Source organism: Rutilus rutilus (genome assembly GCF_951802725.1).
Source record: "Rutilus rutilus genome assembly, chromosome: 20".
In the NCBI taxonomy this organism is placed as follows: Eukaryota; Metazoa; Chordata; class Actinopteri; order Cypriniformes; family Leuciscidae; genus Rutilus; species Rutilus rutilus.
The window spans coordinates 18764851-18782936 of record NC_140225.1 but is presented as its reverse complement, the minus strand read 5'-3'; the positions used below and the strand labels follow the sequence as shown (position 1 = coordinate 18782936).

Below are 18086 nucleotides of genomic sequence, written 5' to 3'. Positions count from 1 at the left end.
AAACACTCGCACCAGGTGTGAACACATCGTTCTAGGATTCAGGTCAAATGCAAATCAATGCACAATAACACACACACACACACACATACAGGAACTGTTCCACCTAAAAGCTGAATGTGATATGTGCAGGTTGGTAACACACCTGTGTTCTAAATTCACTTCATACCCAATGTGCTTGGGTTTCCATGGCACAGAATTAACAATGCAATTCCATTGTGTGCAATTTTCAATGAAAGAGGTGGTGGTTATTTTTTAGCAATAAGCCAAGATAAGCTGTGTATTTTGATTTTACTATGGTGTGATCTTACCTTCTAAAAGGGATTTATCACTGAAAAACAAAAATCTGCGCTGTCAACCACTAAAAAGGGCCATTTTATTGACATTTAGATGTACATTTTTACATGTATACACAGTCTACCACCGATACTTGAAGTTTGCAAAACTACACAATATCATCATACAAAAAAAATTATCGAGCCCTGATGTAAACTTACAGTTTTTCTGAATTGCTCAAACACATTCTCTGAACCAAATTCTCAATAGTCTAAACCAATTTGTCGAATAAATCACTCTTTCTGTAAAACATTAAACAAGTTCAGGTAAAACACTGTTTGCAAATCTCATGCACTCTTTTTTCAAAACTCTAAACACATTCTCACTCACTAAAACACATTTTGCACTGTGATGCACTTGTGTTTCAAAATGCTACAATTTTGGGACTCTGAACTGACTTGTATTATGTTACAGCCCAGGTAGGCGAAAGTTAAACACAACTGCAACACAGTTGACATCGTTTACACACAACAACTCAAAATTATTCACACTTATTTCTAATGATGTGACCAAACCAACTGTACATAATACAAGTCAGTTCAGAGTCCCAAAATGTACTCAAAATGTTGCACTGAATGTTGATACCAACAATGGATGGAAACAATACAAGAGGGAGAGAAGGAAGAGGATGAGTAAGAGGAGGTGAACACGCAGGAAGAGGATGAGGATGAGGAAGAGCAAGGTGTGGAGAATGTTGTCAGGGCTGGATCTGCTAGGGTTGTGCCTGCAGAGATGACATTGTCTGAGATGTGGAGAAACTCCACCGGCCGGACCAACATGAAGACGTGATGCTGAAGCAGAATAAAATCTCTCTCACTGACCTTGATTCTGCAGTTGCACAACTCTTCTGAGTGTACTTTACTGTAACATCCTTTTCATTTAGAGTTTTTTACTGTAACCTTTTCGGCTTTTGAAGTTGGGTCACTGTATTTTCACATTATGCAAGTGGTGAATATACAGACATTTGATAGGCCTACTATTCAATATTCAGTACAATACTTGCAGTGGATACAGTATACAATTTATTCACCTTACTACTGTAAGTTGTCCTTACTATACTTTTTAACGTAACTGCAAAACCCAGAAAGGAACATGTTTGCATTAATAAGTCTGATATAGTCAAATATCAACTGTTATCAGTTCTGTAACCAGCAGACGACATCAGAGTCCAGAAGAAGAACCCAATGCAGGTTTGCATCAAACACCTGCTCTAACGCTCAGCCAACTACAGAGCACTCAGAAAATAGGAGGAAGAAACAGTCGTGAAACAAGAGACCCAACACTCATCCAAGATTTAAAGAAAGCAGGATGGGGTGAAAGGAGGACAGGAAAGATCTGAAAATAAAAAGTAGAGGAGATCCAGTATTTAGTCATGCAGGCCCTCATAATGTTTTTTGCTGTCAAGAATGATAGAATCAAGTTTAGCATCCCTCTAAAACTTTCAATGCAGCTTCTTGGCAGGTCAACATTTATGCGATATAAAACAGAGATATAAATGATAAAGACACAGTATTTTAAGTGGCCTGACCCCTATTTCTCAAAACAACCAGATTCACTGACTGCTAATGTTATCTTTGGTAAAGATATATTGTTATTGTGCATTCCTGTTTGGTTTGTAAAAAGATCTCTTTTCTTGACTGTGTATTCAGGGTTTAGATTGAAGACTGAAAACATAATCGTAAAACAGAACATGAACTTGGGGAGCTCTTACTTTGAAAAGCTTAAATAAAAAATAAAAAAAATAAAAAAATGTGGTATGTGTGTGTGTGCTCAGTGGGACAAGATTTTATTTATTCAAAAACAAAAGATTGTATGCTGGAAGAGAATCAAAGATCTCACAGCTGTAGGACGTCAAGCACAGCAGGACTTATAAGGCCCATAAACATCACCTTCCGTAAACTGCGTCCCTCCCCTTGGCACACCAGATTTGCTAAGAAACTATGGACAATGGCAGATGCAAGTATCTTGGCAGATTTCTAAATAGCAATGATGATGCGCAGAGTGCGTTGATGCAACTGTATCAAACAGTATATTGTGTGCCATCATTCCTATTCGTTGTTGAATAATTTATGAGGACATAAAGGCAGACAAGCTGCAGAGAAGAACATTATGGGAGGATTATTCCCATTAGCAAGTGTTTATTTTTGTGGTTTGCCAGTTCCAGAAATAACTATAAAACATCACAGCAGGAGGATTTCCTTCCTATTATGGGCTGTCTTCACCAGAGTTGTTAACACAAGACTGCAGACTTCACAGACTTCAACAGTTACAGTAGAGAAGAATCTTCAAATGTGCACCAGCTGAATGTGAAATCAGTTGCTCAAATGACTGTTGAAACAGCACTTGCAGACCTATTCGTAAGCAGGTGACCAGATAACGGTTCTGAGACACAGCTTACGCCTAAACCTAAACCTATAGACTCAAAAGGTAGAATTTGTCCCCTGTGATACAGTTCTAAATTGAATAGAAAAAATATGTCATCAGGGGCCAGTTGTTCAAAAAGTTGAATCTGGATCAGAATGATCTGGATTTGGAAATCCCATGTTTTGCTATCCAGGATCAGGTAATCCATCTTACTTTTGTGCCGTTTTTTCAAAGCAAAATTGGATTGGATCACCCTGATCTGGATGTAAACTTTTTCTGATTACCAAATCTGGATTACTGGTGCTCTACGGAACCCCCAAAGGGACATGGTCATGTAAAAAATATGAGATAGGGAAAAAAATATATTTCAATGCTTTTGCGTTCTTTCCCCCAAAAAACGTTGTGTTCGCTTTTGACTGGTTCATCTCTTATGATTGTGCCAATGTAGTTTAGAAATAGTGATAAAACACTTTGAATTAAATATAATATTTTTGTTTGATTTTTACAGCTGTTTGGGGATTATTTAATGGCGCCAAAATCTCTTTTTTACTTTACAGTAGGCTACCGAAAGGCTTAATATGTAGCCTAATGTCTACTTCTAATGTATTACTTTAACAGTTAAGCTAATCAAAAGCTAAATAAAAGTGTGTGTGTGTGTATATTACATGATACAAATGTTGTATTTTTGACCAATTTTAAAGTTTTACTACATTTTCTTCCTAGAATCCACCTTGAAATCCTACCCCCTGTTGGGATCAGGATAATCCTGTTTTTTTGGATCAAATTTATCCAAATCCTACTGACAAGTTTTGAACAACACAAATTGAAGGTTTGATCCAGATTAAAACTAGGATTGGATTCCGTGATCTAATCTGATTTCAGATTCCTTCTTTCCCTTTTGAACAACCCATTTTCAAGATTTGATCCAATCCGATAACCAAAATCCGATCAGTTTACCTTTGAACAACTGGCCCATGGTGATTGGAAAAACACAGATGTTCTTCAGCATACCAAGCAAATAAAATAAAATAAACAACTTGTGAGCATGCTATAGTAGCTAGAATGAGATACAACAATAGATAGATAGATAGATACAACAATAGATAGATAGATAGATAGATAGATAGATAGATAGATAGATAGATAGATAGATAGATAGATAGATAGATAGATAGATAGATAGATAGATAGATTATTTCAAAGAAAAATAACTGAAGAGCCACCGCGGATATATAAAAAATATTCACGCATAGTCACAATTCTATCACAATTTTATCATCAATTAGGCAATTATTGTATGTTTAAAAAGCCACTTTAAAAGGCATGTGTACATAACATACACTGACAGCTCTCACCAAAATGCAACTGTCATCACCATGGCTGAAATCTGGAAGCAAACAAGACTCAAATGCAGCGATTCAGTGGGTTTCACTACTTACAAAACAGATTTACCAGGTTAAAAAAAATAACTCACACTGATGTAAGCTCTGTGTGGTTTGAGTTAAATGTTTTACCCACAGTAATGTGCCTTGCGTTATCTTACAAACTATCTGTTCTGGTCTATTTAGCGACAATGCCGCTATCTGAAACATGATCGTGTAGACAACTCCCACTGCCTCTCTCTTTCTCTTCTCTATCTCCTGGGTTGCGATATCACTCCATGAGCATGCCAGCTCTAGTCAAGAACTCAGTCTTGTGTAAATCGTGCCTTTCTTTAAAAAAAAAATACTCATCTCATTTTTGCCCAAAACAGCATTCTTGCCCTTCATCATATCTTATGATTCTTTCACTAAGAAAAGAAAAAGATGCTGCTAAGATGTGTTTTATTGAAAGGGTGGCAGGTTCATTAATGATTCCTTTCTACAGTCAAATCAACTGTAGCAACTATTTTGTTGTAAATGTAAATTGTTGCAGACCCCCTGCTGAAAAAAAGAGAGAATAAACTTAAGGCAGCCTGATCTAGATAGATAGATAGATAGATAGATAGATAGATAGATAGATAGATAGATAGATAGATAGATAGATAGATAGATAGATAGATAGGTGGTCTTCATGCATGGTCTTCATGCAGCCCCGTGAAGTAAAACACACTACGTCCTATAAATACGACACCATCAGTTACGCGTGTAACTGTATGCTCAGCGCGCGGTAGACACGCACCAGCCGCCGCTCGCGCAGCCAAACGCGCGCCGTAACCGGAGAAGCCCTACTCATCATCTCTACGATTAACGCCAGTGACCACGGTGACACCAAGCTCTCCTCTTTCCACCGAGTCAAACATTTGCTTTGCAATGAGTGTTTAATGCGCAGGCTACCAGTTGGTGTTGTTAAGACCAAGCATGTTTCACTTGAGCGTCTTGGCCAACTGCTGTAAATTCATGGAACATGGTAGCTGGTTTCTAACTGGTCTAAACTGGTCGTTAGCCAGTGCAAGGTAAGTAGATCATGTTGGACCATCAATAAACAAGCTTCCAGCTGGTTATATAATCTTAATGTGGTAAAGTTTAGCTTAGCCTACCTAATAAACATTTAAACCAGCGATAATTTCACATTTAGCCAACCATCTTAAGGTGGATAACATGCAAAAGCAATATATTGCATAGGGAAAAACCCTTAACATAAGCTGGAATATAGCCTACGTACGATTTGATACTCACCAAATGTCATGTTACAAGCCTATCATGTGTTTTCAATTCCAATATGAACACCTTTATATGCCTCCTTTAAAATAGTCAACCTTTTTTCTGACACCCTTGTTTTTAATTAGGCTACTGAAGAAAGTTCACAAAATCGAGCATATTTTTTTAACAGTCTATATAAAGTATTACAATATACTTCATCATATAGCCTATGTAGAAAGTGTTCACAAAAAAAAAATGTTTGTTTAGTTGAGATCGTATCGGTAAACACCTACCGGCCAAGCGAATTGAAAGGGGATGATAACGGTCCCGAGGTCATTGGCCTGCTTTGGGTTTCCATTGAATCCTTTCAACTGAAATGTATTCCCTCCGACCACGCTCGAGCGTCCAGTGCCGTACGTACAAAAGCCAGATGTGGTGACCTCCACCTGGTATTCCTTTAGACACACTCTCAAGTACGTGTCACATTCGTCCCGGTCGCACAGACCGTCTCGTGCGCTCCGCGCGCCGTCACAGCAGTTTCCATTCGCGAGCTCACCCATGTCATTCTCCACGCTGATCAACTGGAGCTCTAAATAACCCGACGACTGGCACACCTAAAAATAACATAAACAGTAGTTAAAATATGAATTACAAACATTATTGCACAGAATAATGTGTCTTGTTCCTAATAATAAAACAGCACATGCAATACAAAATAATATAGCGGATACAGTAGTGCGTTGACTTGCATTTGTGGTTAAGAAATGATTGTTTGGTTCTACAGGTATTGCAGAAATACCAATGCACTCGCAGCAAACGTCAATAAACAGGCTCGTGCAATAATGAAATATGCACTTTAAATCCTTTACCGTATTATTCATTTATGCAATGCTTAAAGTTTCAAAGTCGGTGCATTACAGTGTACGCGGACTTGTTTAAAAACGCTTTAAACTTTGAGGATCACATGATTCCACTGACAGAAGGATAATTCTATTAGGACAAGAATCCCCAAATCTAATTTGACAAAAATGAATGAGTTTCAGTTCAATGTAAAGCGTCTGTTTAATCTATGGACCTTACAGATAGTGAAGGAAAAAGTGGACTTAAAAAAGGCTAAAGGAAATTTAACTCACCTCAGTCCAAAACGTCAAAATTAGTAACACTATTGAGAAACAAGCTCCAAAATAGTTATGCATGACTCCTATGAAGTTAATACGACATGGTTAAAAAAAAGAAAACCAATATATGCATCGGCCACAAAAGTCCAGCCATACAAAGTGGTTCGTTTCTCCGCAAGACCTCCAGAAGATGAGATGAAAGTCACACACATACATCCACTCAGTTCTCCAGCGCGCTGCTCTCACTATATCAGTTAACTACTATAGACGTCTGAACGGACTTGACTGACAGTTCAATAAACCATTGGCAAGTCATCAGCTGTAGTAGAACGTCTGCGGCAGCCAATAGCATAGTCAGAGGGCGGGGCCTCCCGATAAATTATAGATCTGACAGGATTATTGACTTAGTTTGGAGAATAAAATACTTTTTTTTTTTTTTTCTTTTTTTTTTCAAACAAGTACTGTTATCATTAAATCAATTTAAATCTTTCACAAAAGGAATAGTTTTCCATTCTATAATATTTGACAATTGAATGGTTATATAATTACTGGTAAAAGTATGGTGACATTTTGCCAACGATTATTACGCAGTAAGGAATTTTTTATTTATTTATTTATTTTGCATGTTTGTAGCATTTTTTTTCTGCTTGCACTCTTTCACAATCCAAATTGACACTCATGTCAAGGCGCAGTTGAATGTTTTTGGGTAACAGATACAGAGCGCCCTCTAGTGATCGATTACTGTCCAATTATATTATACCATTTATAAAAAAAAAAAAAAAAAAAAAAAGGTTTACCCTTTGGCCTCGTGTAGTCTTTTTTTTTTTTTTTTTAAGTTGTACGATATCTGGGTTTTTTTCCCTCACAAACAGGATAGGCATACATGTTGAAAAACATCTTGTGAGGATATTTGAAGTAATAATCACAATTTGAAAGACTCATTAAACAGCCAAATCATGTTTTGTGTGTGTGTGTGTGTGTGTGTGTGTGTGTGTGTGTGTGTGTGTGTGTGTGTGTGTGTGTGTGTGTGTGTGTGTGTGTGTGTGTGTGTGTGTGTGTGTGTGTGTGTGTGTGAAGTTCACTAATAGGCCTATATACCAACATTTGCTGTTTGTTTGTTCAACATTCAGCACCTGCATTTCACTCTGATATCTCTTTATTATTTTTTGTGCCTGATAAAAGGCACAAAAGATTTATTTATTTTTTCTTTTGGTCAAAGGCTTCCCACCCCTCAGCTGTGATGCTAGACCTGAACTTTTTCTCTTAGTCTGTTAGTAATAGACTAAACGAGATGATATCACAAATTTACTGTATGGTTGTGTCACATCCTGCTATTTGTTAATCTTTCTCTGTCTTTCTCTGCTCTCTCTCTTTAGGAAATGGGTGACGTTGTAGTCCTAATCTTGCCGTCAGACTCCATCCTGCGTTCTTCTACTGCCGGTCCATAGCCAGAGTAAAGGAATAAAGAAAGGAAGTCAGCCCGAGAGCCACATGCAGAGGAATTAGATGTGAACAATGCTCGCTGCACTCTGAGGATGTGACACACTGCAGCTCTGATAGAAAGAAAGGCACCTGCATTCTGTTAAGTTCACAGAACATGTACAGATTTGGGAAGGGGGTGGAAAACTGAAATAGTTTGGTTTTCCAGTGGATGCACATGGAATGAAATGTACACAGGGTTCTGAGGGTATGACTAATTGAAAGAGTTGTTGTTGTATTCGTTGTCATTGTTGCTCTGAAGTTTGGCCCGCGGTCAAAAGTACAATTGTAGTTTTGATACAGTGTTGTTAATTGATTTGTTTGGTTGCAGGATGAGATAAAAGATTAAAGCTTTGTCTGTTGACATAAGAGATTACCTCACATGCAAAAATCACAGTCATGCATGCCGTGGCCCTAAATATAATTTTAAGCATATCTTAAGTGGCCAAATATATACGGGACACCATATGCATTTAGTCTATCTGCTTCTTGTTCTCTCTGCTTCCTCTTGAAGATGCAGAGAGAAACAGAAGTGCTGAAGAGTTAGCAAGCAGGTGTGTCATTGGGAGGTGTGAAATTCTGTCTCAGGTTTATAAATGTCAGTGATGGAGTGTGAGAGTGCTTAACCTCTGACCTCAAGGCAGACTTCTATTACAGCTAATGCAGATTCCCTCAGTGTTTGCACTCTACACCTCTTTTATGGTCACTGAAGGGGTGCGACATGCCAATGGGCTGACCTGAATATGTCATCTTCAGAAGAGGCATCTTACAGCTCACCTCAGTTTGCCCTGTTCTGATTGATCTCTGGAACCCAACTGCAGATCCTTTTGTTTACTCTTTAGTTTTACATTTTCTTTTAAAACATATGAAGATTTCATTTCGGCACCAAAACAAAAAACTATTAAATGGCCTGCAATGAATGCACTCCTGCATTTTATGCCAGGTTTGTCCTTTTTGGAGCTTGACAGCACCCTGGTCCCCATTTGCTTTTAATGAATAGAGGTTTGTTCAACATTTTATGTTCCGCAGAAGACAAAACGTCCTTTTAAAAATGAGTTGAAGCATCATTATGGAAGTATCATAGAAATATATCTGTATAGGATTTCAATCCACTTCTAAACTTTGATGCATCTTGTTAGCATATTAACCAAATTTCATGATGGTTATTTCTGCGACTAATGGCACCAAACCAAATTGTTAAGACAAACAGTTTCCACCCCAAACTTACTTCAGTAGTTGAGCCAGTGTTATGTCTGCCTTATCAGGGCGCTCAGACCGCAATTCCGTTTAGTGCAAAAATTACGACACCTTCAATTAAAAAAAAATTAAATAATGTCTGAACGTTGAACTGAAAGTTGTTTATTTTTTTCCACAAGATCCAGCCTGAGACTGTAAACCGCTGGTAATTAGACAGCTATGTGACCCCACCACATAGGCCAGTTTTTGAAGCCCAGCTGTGGTTTTGATCCAGGCTTCTGGGAATAGATGGCAGGCAACGTTTAGGTCTGCGGCCCACGAGGGTTAACCTCAGGCGGGTATGTGCGTGCCTAGCAGTGGGTGGGTATGTAAAGGATGGAGCTGTTATCAGCTCAGTCAGCTGTGCCAATCATTCATTGCATTAGAGTGCTGTAAGAGAGGGAGGAGTACACACACACACATACACACGCACACACAATGAGACATTGTGTTGCTTATATACAGTGCTGAATAGAAGGAGATAGGCAGGGCTGGTTGAGCATGGATTATGTATTTCTCAGAGAAATCCCTAAGGATCCCTTGTGTGTAACTCTGACCTTTACACATGAGAATATTCTCTATTGTATGTTTTTGAGGGGTGGGGGTATATACAACAGTCCTCAAATTTGACTGGGACTTTTCACTGTTTTTATCACTCCGCCTGTCTCTGTTTGTGAGTTTAAGACAGACAAGCAGGGGTCCAGGGCCCACTGGGGGACCTCAGCAAGAGGGCCACAGGATGACATAATATTAATCAATTATTATTAATATATCAAAATAATACAACTTTAATCTAAATTCAAAACTAAATCTATTTTTCCCTTCAATTAAAGTATTTTCTTTATTATTATTAAAGAACATGCAGTTCTTAAAACTTCTGAAATTACAAAAGTAATCATGGTATATCAATACTCCCAGTTTCTGTTAACGAAAAGTCTTCAAATATTATGTTGGACAGCAGGGTGCAAGGACACTATTTTACAATGACATTCTGCGGGTTAAATGGTTACGCCAGTAGGCTAGGTGACGACAAAGGACTTTTTAAGGTCTTTATAAGTGAGTGATTGAATCATTTATTCAAACAAATCAAAACACGGATTTATTCAGGAACGCCACTATTCGACGATGTTTGACGAAGACGTGACGGCTAATTCTGCTTTGGCTTCGTTTGAAACTCGTTTCCCAAATCAGACAAAAATGTAATATAGTTACAATATAGTAATATAGTATACAAATAATATAGTATACAATATATGTAATATAGTAAACAAAAATCATGACAATATAGTTTTTAAAATGTATGCGATTTCGTATGAATTAGTACAATGTGATTTATATGGAAACAAATGATTTTTAGACAAAAAAAATGTAGCATAAAAGTTCACCCCTAAACATAGCCATCAATGGGGTGTAAGCAGTTTTTACAAAAAAATATGAATGAGATTGTACAAACGTATACAAATTAGCCGTCAATTTGCCAAAATGTAAAATAGTTATGAATTGCTATGAGAGTGTGTTGCAATTATCACACTCACAACCATGTTGTTGGTACAAATATCATGTATATTCGGGATATAGCTTGCATATTTTAAGGATAAAACTTTATGTACAGAATTAAGTTCCTCTTCAGCCTTGCTGTGTATTTAAAGGCCATGTACTTTCACTTGTTACCTGGTGCTTAAACATGTTTTCCCTTTCTTGTTAAGACTTGTTAAGATTTTTTAATGACTTCTTTTGCACTCCTCCACGTTCTCGTGTTTTTTTTTTTTCCGAGGGTAGGAACAAGGGAACTGTTCTTGGGGAGGGAAAGATCCTGTGCAATTGTGTTTTACACAGAGGTATTTTTCTGTATGAGGTAACATTTCCTGAGAATTAGAGAATTAGAGAAAAAAGTGAGGAGAACCGGGTCGAGAGACTTCATTGTTGAGAAATCTGTCAAAGGTACTGCGTGATGCAGGGGATTCGAGGGGAATTCCACAGACATTCCTGTCTGTCCCAAGCACTTCACAGCTCAGTTTAGCAGCACAAGAAAAACACACATCATGACTCAAGGTCATATCACTCTTCCTCTTTCAGGGTAAATCTGCCTGTAGAATCCCATGCCAAATCACATTCCAAGTTTTTGCATGAATGATACAAATTCCTGAACCTTGACACGATGTTGGAGGGGAAACCTTTATATGTGGGGCAATAATCCTTTCATGTGCAGGATTCTGGTATTAATTTTCCAAGAAACGGAGACAGATAGCATTAAAGAGCACGAAAGTCTGGCCTCTACATGTCAAGGAGACTCCAAAGTGCACACTCACATTTGTCCCTATGCCAGAAATAATGCCTGGGCAGATCTTATCAATCAAAGCAGAACTGAACTCTAGTCAAACAAGAGAAGATGAGAATGGCTCTTATCTTTGTTTACTGTAAGCACAGAACACTCCTGAGTTCTCCGAGGGCTCTTTGTGACATTACAGCTCTGGGTTCTGGATTCGGTTCTAAATGGAGTCAACTTTGTTGACAGTTAAGAGTTTAAAGAGCCTGATCTGTTTGTCTTTGACGCCTCAGTACTTTGGCGCTGCTCAGATTCACGGTGGTTTGTATTTCAGAAGCTCCCTGGAGGATAAACACGTTGGTCTGTGATTGATCATTTTCGAATCGTTCTCATATGAACTGATAATGCGTCATCTTAGTGGCGTCATGCCAAAAGAGCGTTGTGATGTCATGATCGAAATAACCCGCTACCTTGAAAGAATCTGTATTCTGTGCTTCCAACTTTGTTGCATCTCTTTTTTTTCCCTGTGCAACAATCATGGCCCATAAAGACATTTTTTACTGAATCTGCCGTGGAATCACTTTTTAAAGCTCAGACCTGAAGCCCGGTGAACAGTGTGAACCAGGCCTTATCGCCCAACATCACCGCCTAAGCTCCCTAGATGCTCTTGTGTCTAAATGGTAGCAAAACCCACAGCTGTGTTCCGACTTGCAGTGAAAAGCCTTCCCAGAAATGAGGAAGCTGTTATAGCAGAAAAATTATGGTTTTAAAAGAAAATATTCAGCAAGCATGTATGGGTGTGGCGTCAGAAGTCTACATACTTTCATTTAGTATATACTGGAAAACACGTTTTAATATAAATATCGTAAATGCATCATTCAGTCAGAACACATTGTAACTATTGCTGTAGGTAATCTGTTGCTACACCTCTTGTTCTATTTTTCTATTGTATTGTACTCTATTTATGAAAAAACAGTGGTTAACTAGTTTTGTTTCATGACCCAAATTTTCCTTTGGATATCTATTCAAAATGTAAACATAAATGAAACATAAAACATAAATGTAAATGAAATTTATATAACCATGAACTACACTGATGTGGGATTTACTTCAAAACAATTTTCACTCAGAAATCACTTGTAAATTTCACAAATAATTACAAAGAAACAGCAAGTAATATTAAAGTAAATGTAAAATTATGTAGAAAGTAGAAAAAAACGAAATAGTATTTTCTTGTAAAACATGCTCCGAAAAATCATGTTTTACAGTGTACATTGGGCAAAAAATATGCAAAACATAGGCTGAATGGAAATATTTTTAATTCTATAAATACATAAACGCATTTTATGTACCAGGTTGAACAAACCCTGGGCCAAATAGTGTTTCATCAAGTGATGGATTATTTTGATCGAAATACTTTATTGTTTGACTGAACGCATATCTGTTTGCGCAGATTGAAGTAAACATCATTATAGAAAGTGATATATGATATCACTATGATCTCTATGTCTATTATCTCTATGATAAGCTTTATTTTGCCATCCTAACCATACATGATTACATGCTTCGTATCATTTTATTATTTTTTGCATGCATCATCGTTTTTCCCCTCTGCTGACAGTAACCACCAGTTGAGAACCACTGATATAAACCAATATGTTTTTTATGATGTCCAGGGCTTTCTCAGATCTGCACTCTGTATCATTTGCTTTTCTTTTAGGTGGATAGATGACAAGCCCACACACCGGACAGGTTGATGACGGTGATTCAACCTTTGAGCATTACTGCTCTTAAACACTGCTAGACATTATGTCTCCACACTGCATCAAAGACGCACACACACACACACACTCAACACCTATACATCTATTGAACTACAGTATCATTCATTAAAGCCTCACGATAATAGACGCAGCGTCTCTCTGTGCTTAGAGAGATCTGTGAAGGTGGGTATTGCAATAATAGGGCAGCTGTTTTGACTTCAGAATGTGTGTGTGTGTGTATGTGTCTGCACGTCTGGATATGGATTAACTTAATAGTGTGTGTGAACCGAGAAGTGTCTTTTAAGTAGGATTTTAAATTGTCTGGCTCCAAAACGCAGTATTACGGTCAGTCTTTTACGCAGAAGCCAATTATTACCTGACCACATAATAATGTAGTGTTACGATGTAAATCACTGTCTGTACAATAAATAATTTCATGATTTCATGATCACAAATGTGTCACATTGCATGGTCTCTGAGAAAACAGAAAATGTTTCATATGATGTATATCCAACACAAATTTAACTGCAAAAAACATATTTTATTTATCTATAATGATAAATACATGTAAATCCACCCCTTCACTATTTTTAGCATCATTTACTACAAACAAAAGCTTTCAAGACCACAGTCTGTGAATGTAAAACAACAATGAATTGCAATAAGGTCACATGTCATGTACCAATATTTAAAAAAACATTTGCCCTTATTTTACAATCAGTTTGAAAGTTTTGATGTTGCCTGAAGCCCTATTTCAGAAGTATAAGGCAATATCCTTCATCACAACTTTCATATTCATTTTTGTTATTCAATAATCTTACTATGTTTTCAATTCAATTATTATTATTTTTAAAAATCGGCGATAATGGAATTATTTGTTTGCCAAACAAGATTTCATCTTCAACTTTAGCATTTAAAGGTAGGGTGGGCAATTTTGGAGAGGTTAGCAATAGCAAGCTACTTTGAGAGCATGAGATCCCACCCTCCCTTCAGTGCATCTCCAAAGCCATGTCTCCTCCAAAACACATGAACACACACGGCAGAGTCTGCACATCATCACGAGAAACGCCGTTAAATTACCTCCTGTCTCAAAGCCCATAACATTACAATATTAACGAATGTAAACAATTTAAAGATTGCTGATTTGTATCACCCGACTGCCGCAGATTTTTTTTAGGCATTGATAGTGTTGCCATCCAAACGCATTCTGAGGATGTGAACAGCTCCGAGTAATGTCACGGGTTGCCATCTCTTAATCACAGTAGTTGAAGTGAACAGTAGTAGTGTGAACGCAGCATAAGCTCGTTGTTTTGGTTCAGGAGGAACTGTAAAAGGTGGCTGCAGTTTGTTTGTGGTGCTCGGTGACTGTCTGTCAACAAAAGCTTTAAGGAACGCACCGAAGATATGTGATGTCTACGCGAGCAGGTGCGCGGGGGTATACGTTGACAGGCAGGTAGGACATCCTATTATTGCATTCGGACCGAATTCAATGATTGGACAAACATTTTTTGATCCTGAGACTTTCACAGAAGAGATGCTTAGGGCTTTAATATTTAGAGCATATTTATGTCTTTAACTGATTGCAAGTTCACATGATATTAAGTAGGGCTACCACTAACGAATATTTTTGTGTCAATTAATCTAAACGATGAATTTTCCACCAAAAATCAACAATTTTACTTTAGAACATTTCATTTAACTTGCAACTTTGGCATTCAGTAGTGTACCATAAAAAAAGTATAAATGTAAACAAGCCCTTGACAAAATGTAAAGCTAAAAGAGTGAAAATGTACAAAAGTGAAAATTTGTAAACAAACATAATAAAAAATTATAATAATAATAACAAAAGTCTGAGAAAGTCAGTATGTTCTGAATATCATTATATCTTGTGCTGGGCTTCTGTTCATTACAGATGAAAAACATAAACAGGACTTCAGAAGTGAAACTCCAAATGAAATCCAAATCTAATGAAATTTACTTTTTTCAAGCAAAAGTAAAGTAGGGCTGTAGTAATATAGTATTTTATTAATAGAGTATTCTACCGATTATTCTATTGATTAATCGAATAATCGGATAAAAATGGGGTAACAAAGATTGATCTAAGTGAACAACAGCCTTTAAAATGCAAATATATAATAACAAGCAATAATTGGTTCAAATAAAGAATCAAAGTAAGTAATCATATGAGTTTTATTGAACAACACTGTTATATAAACATAACTTAAATACAGCCTATAACAGATGCCTGCAGAGGGCGCCAGGGTGATTGTTGTTACACTATGGCATGGCCAAATTCTTGTTTAATATTGACCAAACAACATTTAATTCTATGTCCACTTAATATTTGGTCACTTTAGTACGATAGACATGCAACAGCCGCTGTAATTTCTTAAAAAAAAGAACATGTGCACATCAAAACCCGATCAAAACATGCAAACTCAGAGCGAGGGGTTAAACTTTTATTTTGAAATAGCGATGAAAAACAATCCGCATATTTAAAAACATATGTATGTATTCTCCTGTGTTGGCGTTGATTTACAAGTGAATTACTTAACTGCGGTTACAAACCTTGTGAAATGGCACACACTGCGTGCGTTCCCAGATGAACGATAAGCAACTCAAACTCACAGCACAAGAAACCCGAGACGCGCTGTATGCATATGATAACAGCGCAACTATGAAACACAAACTGCGTCCGACTTTTGCTTTCCCAAATGCACGTTATTGGAAACCTAAACAAACAGCACATGCAAAGACTGAGTTTGCGTTGAGCAGCGTTTACTGTGAACGTAGCCGAGGTAATTTAAACATTGTAATCTCCACGCTTGTAACGTTAAATAATTAAAGCGTCGTGATTCTCTGTGGAAAATAAACAGCGCATATGCCTATATTTAAATCACAGCAATATTATGATTTTAAATTAATATCGCGTAGCCTTAGAAAAATGTGTAATAATGCGGTACATGGATTCTCGTCTGTGGAACGCGCCACTTCCGGTATTAACAAATGTTTTTTTAATTAGTTTTAAAATGATTTGATCATGCCTGGAGCTTTTAGTTGTTCTGTATTTTGTCAAATAAGATCACACTCTATATCTCATCCTATAATCATCTTATTAAAATCTTAATTTAGCACATATATCAGTCTGTACAGTATCCCAGGACAGCTGTTAGAAGGTGCAAGTCTCTGGTGATTAATTCTAATGATCTTTGAGCAGAAATCTTTCATTATGCTTCTATTTCCCAGTTTCTCTTTGATGGTGACCCATTTTCTGAGAACTGAGTGAGAGGTATGAAGATGTACGTGTGTTTTCTATGTACACAGTCTGTGATTTTATAACAGTAACCATCATTTGGGAGGTCTCACACACATGTGCCCTTTTGGAATTAATTAAGAAAACTCTTCCTAATTAGTCTTTAATTGCCCTGCTTTACACACTGCTCTTCTGCAGTTTAATTGGCCTGGACTTAACAAGCTTTCTCTCATCATTAACCCCTGATGGGTTTAACGATCAGTGGGCTTATTTGAATATGAAAAGATGATAATTTATGCAGATTTCTTCACCCAGGCCCATTTGGGACAAAGCGAGAAGTGAAAGATGAGTGATCATGTTTAGAATTATATATATATATATATATATATATGAGAGAGAGAGAGAGAGAGAGAGAGAGAGAGAGAGAGAGAGAGCGAGAGAGAGAGAGAACAATAAGGGACTCTATTCCTCCATTTGACCAGCAGGTGTAGCTGTACACAAACAAAGTTGTATTATTCCTCTCAATTTGCCACCCAACATCCTTTTTTTTTCATCACATCAAGGGTTTTCAAACTTTTTGAGATATATATATATATATATATATATATATATATATATATATATATATATATATATATATATATATATATATATATATATATGTTTAGGGTGAATACTGGTAAAGTGGGACACTTTCTGATAATTTATCTTCTGCATAATGTTTTATTATGATCCAAATGTCTTAGCCTGTCATATGATACTATTCTAAATAGCTTAAGTGCTCTACTCTACTATACAGAATAAAAAAGAAAGAAACATTAAACACAGGATGGATGACTCTTCCTCAAACACACATGGACCCCAAACTACATTTTTCCAGGCGCTACTGTCAAACTGGGACACCTTTATTGGCAAAGTGGGACACTTCAAACACATTAATTGTTATTCAAATGTAGGCCCAATAAATTAAATACACAATAACAATATAAACAACTACAACAAAAATAATAAAAATCGCTTTTTTTAAGGAGGGGTGCAGGTACAGCAGATTCTTTCCACTCCCTCCCTCCCTCCCTCGCCTGTCCACAATATTTTGTATTGGGTTTATTTTATTTCATATATTAAAAAAATAGAAATAGAAATCTTCATAAACATTTTTTATTATAGGCTAAGTTTAATTTCTTTTTGTTGAAAAGTTTTTTGCAAATATTGCAAATGTCCCAGCCATCCAAGCTTGTACCCTCCATCTTTCTTGTTTTGAATGTGTGTGTGTTTTTTGGGGAATTGGCATTGTTTTTTAAAATCAGTTTACAATCTTTGTTGAAATATCTAGCTAGCTAACTAAATTTATGAGGGGCATACAAAAAGGGAACTCAATTCCCCCATTAGAATGACTTAAATGGCTGTCCCAGTTTGCCAGTAATACCCTGTCACAGTTTAACAATACACTATTGGCAAACTGGGACAGTGTCAAAATCACATAAAAAAACAACAAAAAAAGATTCATATGAATGTGATTTTTACAAATTCTGATTCACCATTACATCCTATAACAAAATATATACCAATTACAAATGATCCATGATTTTTATAATCTTAACATTATTCACCTCAGAATGCTATGTCATTTTACTTTACCATCACGGTTCACTG

At 36.8% G+C, this 18086-nt stretch overlaps 1 protein-coding gene across 2 annotated transcripts in view; it reads right to left on the bottom strand.

The window, feature by feature from the left end:
• jag2a (jagged canonical Notch ligand 2a) overlaps positions 1-6674 on the bottom strand; it is a 41376-nt gene extending 34702 nt beyond the window's left edge. For both annotated transcript variants that reach the window (XM_084391351.1, XM_084391352.1), the window contains exons 1-2: positions 6452-6674; positions 5612-5932 (exon numbers count right to left, since the gene is read on the bottom strand). In XM_084391351.1, coding sequence (XP_084247477.1) covers positions 5612-5932; positions 6452-6514 — 384 coding nt within the window. In that variant the 5' untranslated portion in view covers positions 6515-6674. The remainder of the gene's footprint in view (positions 1-5611; positions 5933-6451) is intronic.
• Positions 6675-18086: the final 11412 nt, after the last annotated feature.